Source organism: Mastigoproctus giganteus, chromosome 7 (assembly GCF_048544385.1).
Source record: "Mastigoproctus giganteus isolate SK-2022 chromosome 7, ASM4854438v1, whole genome shotgun sequence".
Taxonomy (NCBI): domain Eukaryota; kingdom Metazoa; phylum Arthropoda; class Arachnida; order Uropygi; family Thelyphonidae; genus Mastigoproctus; species Mastigoproctus giganteus.
In genome coordinates, this window is record NC_143581.1 from 215,040,288 (window position 1) to 215,046,993 (window position 6,706).

General features: G+C 35.9%; 1 protein-coding gene across 1 annotated transcript; it reads right to left on the bottom strand.

Moving 5' to 3' along the window:
- Positions 1–3,962: 3,962 nt before the first annotated feature.
- LOC150083668 (cytoplasmic dynein 2 intermediate chain 2-like) lies at positions 3,963–5,472 on the bottom strand. Its single transcript, XM_090378558.1, has one exon. It carries the CDS (start codon positions 5,470–5,472, stop codon positions 3,994–3,996), a length of 1,479 nt encoding a protein of 492 aa, XP_090234684.1. The 3' UTR covers positions 3,963–3,993.
- Between the last annotated feature and the right edge of the window lie 1,234 nt (positions 5,473–6,706).

Consider the following 6,706-nt stretch of genomic DNA (forward strand, 5'->3'; position numbering starts at 1 on the left):
GACTGGCTTCACTTCCTTGGTTTTTATGTGTTTCTTAACTAATAGCATAACCCCTCCCCCCTTCCTATCCTGTCTATCCTTTCTGTAGACGTTGTACTCCCCAAATTGCATTTCTGCATCCCTTATATCTGTGTGACATTATTTAGCCAACAGGTGGTTGATTCTTGGAACCAACTTCCATCTGTTATGGAAGTTGATAGTTTATATAAATTCAACGAAAAACTGGACAAACTATTGGGGGGAATGAATAGTTGAAATGGGAGGTGTCCTTTTTTTTTTTTTTTTTTTTTTTTGACTGATGCTGTATAAGCTTGCTTTCTTGTATCATTTTCCTCTGCTAATGTTAATGCCAAAAACATAGATAATATCAGGAAATAACTGTTAGGGAAATGGGTACACTGGCCTTAGTACATAAGAGTAATAAAAACCGACTAGTTAATACAAATACTGAGGATTTCCTTCAGAGATGGTTCCAAGTTATGAATCCCTTCACACAAGGTGTGAATCCCTTCAGAGATGAGCTACATCTCTAGGTATTGATTAATTTTGAGAATCTGGAAAAGCATTACCAGGGAGTAATAATGCACAAAAATTTTGCAAATTACACATTGTGGATAGATTTCACACAGAGAGCAGGTTATGGCACTATCCCACTAAATAAGATCAAATACAATTTCAATACTATAGGAAATAGTTTGAGAGTTTTATTTCTGCAGTAGAACAGTATGTGACTTATTTTATAGCTGCTGAGTGGTACAGAAATATGGACTAGATGTATCAGGTTTTTGTTAATTGACACAGCTTATGTTAGCAAAGGTAATTTTTTTACAATCTAATCAAACTCTGAGAAAGAAAAAAACATGTTTGCTATTTCTTAATTATAGCAGCAAAATAAAATTTGAGAAGATTTTACTATTAATAGTGAAACGATGCAAGGAAGTCTGCAAATGTATTCAACACCGCTCAAGAATATTACCTACATCATCCATCCATTCCCTCTAATTATCTGTCCAATTCCTTAAATTTATTCAAATTACCCATTTATATAACACCAGATGGAAGTTTGTTCCAACAATCAATTGCTTTCTGGCCAAAAGAAAATCTTTGCACATCTGTCCTATAACCATCCTTTTTAAATTTATGTCCCCTAATTTGTGTTGTCTAAGAATGAGTAAGGATGCCATATGGTGCAAGGAAGCCTGAGGCTTATGCTGCACCAGCCAAAAAAAAATTCCTCGAGTTACCCTGAGAGAGAGAGAGAGAGAGAGAGAGAGAGAGAGAGAGAGAGAGAGAGAGAGAGAGAGAGAGAGAGAGAGAGAGAGAGAGAGAGAGAGTGTCAGTAGTAGAAAGGAATCACCAAGAAAGAGAAGAATGATGATATCCAGCTCAGGACCCTGGTATTGTCAAGCCCATATTCACCAGAGGTGAGCCTCTGGGGAATGTGGACCATCAAATTATTGATTAAACATTACATCAGTCTATAATCTAATTACTACTGTAAGAGTATATGTACAATAAGTGCTCAAAGTGAGTCTACAGACCCAAAAGAGCAGATGTATGATACAGAGCGAGCTGTTAGGAAAAAGAACCTATAAAGACTAAGATAGTCTGTGCTGGTTAACTTTATTATACCCTATAAATAAACATATAATTAGCAATAAAATAATAAAAATATAAAATAAAGTAATGATTATGAGGCTAATTATTGATAATAGGATACCTTGAATTATAATATTCTTACATATGGCAATTTTTCATATTTCATTATTGTTTTATTTCAACATTTCTTTCATATAATTCTACAATTTGTAATTCTGTTTCTTTATCATAATCCAGTTTTGTCTATTACATACCATCCTTTAACTTCTTATTGTAATATCAGGATCCCTTACTAAAGGGTCGGGCAGTTACGTTCTCAGTATATCCTAAGTACCTTTATTAGAAGCTATTTTCTTTGCTTTTCACTTTTTGCTTTCTAACTCTAAATTTTATACCTCAAGATATATTAGAGTAATTCGAGGGAAATTGAGGTGCTATGGCTTTCCTTATTCTTACCTCCTTTCCCCTTATGTCAGCATAAGCTTTCTTTTGCACATGAATATAATAAATACACCACAACTCAAATGATATTTATTGTTGGCTCTCATTTTCTGTATTATTTGTTTCAAAGCTATTTGTCGGGCTAGATGTTATTTTGCCTGTTTGCTGTTAATTTAAATTTTAAATATAATTTTAAATATATATTGCCTTAATACCTATAATTTCAATAATTTAAACCTAGTTAAACAAGCAGCCTTGCTAATTATTGATTGGATGTATTGAATGGTGCTAGGCCTTGAAAATGTACCATTCAAGGTATCCTATTATCGATAATTAGCCTCAATCATTTTATTTTATTTTTTTATTGCTAATTATAAGTTTATTTATAGGGTATAACGAAGTAAACCAGCACAGGCTATCTTAGTCTTTATAGGCTCTTTTGCCTAATGGCTCACTCTGTATTAATCTGCTCTTTTGGGTCTGTAGACTCACTCTGAGAGCACTTATATTGTACATATACACTCTGACTGTAGTAATTATATATATACGTATAGCAACACATAAAAGGTTGTTGCAAATCTGTGACCTTGCAAATGTGCTTTAAGTTTGTAAAAAAAAAATTACAGGGAGCTAAATCCAGTGTGTATAGTGAATGGATGAAGCAAAGGCACTATCATGATCCAAACATGAAATCCCGCCAAACACCACTTTTTCAGAATTTCTCTGAACACAAATGTTTTGGGGTAATCCTGGTTCAATGTTTTACCATTCAAGTTTGGTTTTCCCTAATGGTGAACCAAACTTGAAACTCATAATGAACAATGCCTGCAAGTCAAAAATATAAGAATTTTTTGGATTGTGGAGAAAACAGTGTTTGATTAAGAGGACTGGGCCTTTGTTCCCAGGTCACAGCCAAACATCCATGATTCATAATCAGTAATGATGGAGAAAACAAATGAGAGTAGCTAAGAATGCATGCACCCACTTAACTAGTCATGCTATTGCTCTATTAGGTGTGGATGCATCCATACTTACTCTCATTTGGAACTTGACTCTTCATTGTGTACATAGATTGTTATGTATGCTCAAGGATTATTTAGCTTCCCCATTAGCCAGAAAAAGTCGCACAGAGAACTTAAATGCAACCTAAGTTTTTAGTGCAGCAGTGCACAACAATACAGATAGCATAACACACATACACACACAACTGATGTTTTTAGTGCAGCCCACTACTTCTGCTGTATTTTTCCTTTCTGGTTTTGCAGAGCTGTTTTTCTCTTTTTAAATTTAAAAGATCAACATATAATTTTGAAACAGTAAATGATCAAATATGTAAGATGAGGAAGCAACTAGGTAATTTAAATTACAAAATGGTGTCTAACACCCTCCCATCCTTAAGATCAAGTTTGGCCCACTACTGACTGGGTTCTGCAACTGTTTTAGTGGCCAAAAATACTGGGCAGAGGGTTTCTGTAACTTGTAACCAGGTTGCTGTAGTTGAATGTACACAGATAATACATACATGTGCTTACTAAATACAGTGCTGCTCTTGCATTCTCTCTTATCTTGTAAATTCCTCTGAACCATATGGCCATCCAAGAACATAGAGAATTTTTTGTTTTAATAAACTAAAAGAAACAGGGAAAAATATTAACGTGAGTAAAGCGTCTCTCTCAATTTTTTAGGTTTATATCAAAAAGTGCATTACATTCCAAAAAAATAAATAAAAAATAAAATTACAATAAATTTACTTTTCTCAAAATTAGTAACTTGGAATTAACTGCCTTATGTTATAAGTTAAATGATTTTCTTATACCTCATCTTATGCAAGCATTTATTTTACTGATTTAAATTGATTTATACAAGAAAAAATGTGCTAATTAAGAATAATGATGAAAATAAATATTAATCACAACCTTGTATGTAAAATCTACATTGTCTTGATATCAAAGTTCATTCAGGAAGATTTGAAAATTCTTTCAAGATTTCATTTTCTGTGCCAAAAGATGTTATAAGCAGTGCTGACAACTTCCATATCTGTGCAGTGCCATCACCAAGACCTGTAGCTAAAAGTTCAGAATTTTGATTATCAAATTGTAGTGTACATCCTTTAGTTTTTCCCTGTGCTGGAAACGTTGAGACAGGAACTGCTTTGCTTACTCTGAGATCAAAAATCTGCAATTCTCCATTGCCACAAACTGCTGCTAGTACTAATGGGCGTACAGGTGACCACTGGGCTTTTTTAAAACCACCTAAAGAGTGAAAGGTGAGAACTGGTTTCGGTTGAAGTAAACTATAAATACGTAGTTCACCATCGGTACTGCATGAAAGAAAGAGATTTCGGCTAAAGGGGGAAAAGGAAACAGATGACACAAAGCCATGATGTTGGGCAAAATTCATTACCAGTGGAGATTTGTATAGCACAGAACTACTGAGTGAATAATTTGCTGGAACCTGTGAATTTAATGAACACTGAAAAACAGCACCTCCTTCAGTTCCAATAACGAAGATTGATGAATCTTCACAGTTGAAAGACATAGAAGTTACTCCAATTTCAGAATTCTGATAAATACTTTTAATCCCAAGGCTTCTTGGCACTTGATCAGCTAAAAGTACATACCCATCAATGAGTTCCAATGTATGTGTATTTTCATTTAACTTCCAAATTAGAATCTTGCCATCCAAGCTACTACTAACAAACTTATATTTGCTTTCACCTTTAAGATCAATCCAAGTAAGGCATGAAATAGGCTCTCTATGGGAGTCTAGACTGGAACTTGTACTTGCCATTAGCATATCATCTTCCTGTGCTATATTCCAAAGCACAATTTCACCACTGAATTTTCCTCCAAGTACTACCGCTGGATATTCTGGGTGAAATGAGAGTGCTGTTACACAGCAGTCAGTCTCTATTACGTTATTTGGTTTCTCTGATTTAAAATCTTTGCGATTAAGATTCCACACGGCAACCGCTGAACCATGCCCACACCAGTCTTCATGGCTCTCAGCACCAAAAGCCACAGCAAGAACACTTCCAGTTGAATTCCATGATATATCCTGACATTGGAACTTCATACTAAATGGTCTATACATCAGTGAATGTTGCAGATTTGTTGTTCTATTGTCGACATCTGATAAAAGTTTATAGCGATCGAATGCATGACTACGAGCATTCCGTTCCAAGGCTTTGCATATTTCAGGTGCGACCCTACGTAAAAAAGCAACTAGTGAATCTGTATCATAATCGGCATTCTGCATAACATTTTTTTTACTAACTTCTGTTTGTACTTCTGCGTCTTCTTTATATGGAAACTGACAATCATGGTCTTTTATAGCAACTGGATCAGTTTGGGACGAATTAGTTGTTAATGTTTTTTCTTTTTTCCAACATGAAGGAAGATTCACGCTTTCTGTACGAACAACTGAAAACATTGTAAGATTAGAAAAAAAAAAAAAAAACTTACTAAATGAATTTTTTAACTGAGTGATATCCAGTACAAGACAGAATTACTGCGTAACATCAGTTTTCCATTGAACGTAGATCGACACCAAATCCACAACATCTAACCGGCAGCAGCCGACATCACTTGACAGTAACGCCACGCGCAGAGTGCAATTAATCTCGTACATAAAATAAATACAATTTTAAAGGCATCAAAAATAGGAACCTATTTTTGATGCCTTTAAAAACTGTACTGGAAAGTACTGGGACCCTTAAGAAATACAATAGGCTTTCAGAATAGCGGCACCTTCGGGGCTCCAATGTGCTTTTATTTCGAATTTTTCGTTTCTTCATGCAGAAATAATGAAGCTAAATAAGAAATCGATTAAGAATGCCATTTTATTAACTGCACATAAACATGTTGACTATCCAATGTTATTATTTTTATTGCTCTTATATTATTTCCCCCTGATTGGGGGTTCCACCTTGTGACGGGTATTGCTACCAAGTATAGAGGGTTGTTGTTAGTCTGGTGTTACTGTTGGTTGAGGAACTCTCTCTGACCATCCTACAGGTGTTCAGGATTGCGACTTTCTGGAGTTCCTTGTAGGTGTTCTCTGGGAGCTTTTGCTGCTAGGCTGCTATGTACAGCCTTTGGTACCATACCGGTAGTTGACACGATGATCGGGATGGTCGTAACTTCTTGCATGTGTCACATCTCATTGGTTTCCTGTCTTAAAATAAATAAATAAATAAATTTTCTGTTTATACTCCGGGACGACCAAATGATTAGAAGAGTTCACAAGATAGACAGAATACAAGAAACAGCACCGTATTCAGCAGTCACGGGCTTGAACCCCGGTCACTCAAGGCACGTGTACTTATGCACCCGCGCGCCTGACCACTAGGCTACGGCAGCACTACTGAGGTTCGTGTATTTCCTGAATTTTTTCCCCATGGGTTTCTTGCAGGTTGCCAGTGTTGGGTCCCGCTATGTCAATCAGATAGGTAGCCTTTTCCTTCATGTCTATAAGGGTTATGTCCGGTGTGTTGCGGGATTGTTTTATCCGTTATTATGGCGCGGCCCCAGTACAGCTTGTGGATTGGGATCTCTAGTACTGCCTGGGGTTCGTACTTGTAGTACGGTACACTTTATTCGATCAAATGGCATTTCCTTGCTAGCTTCTGATGTATTATCCTGGCTACCTGGTCGTGTCTATGAGT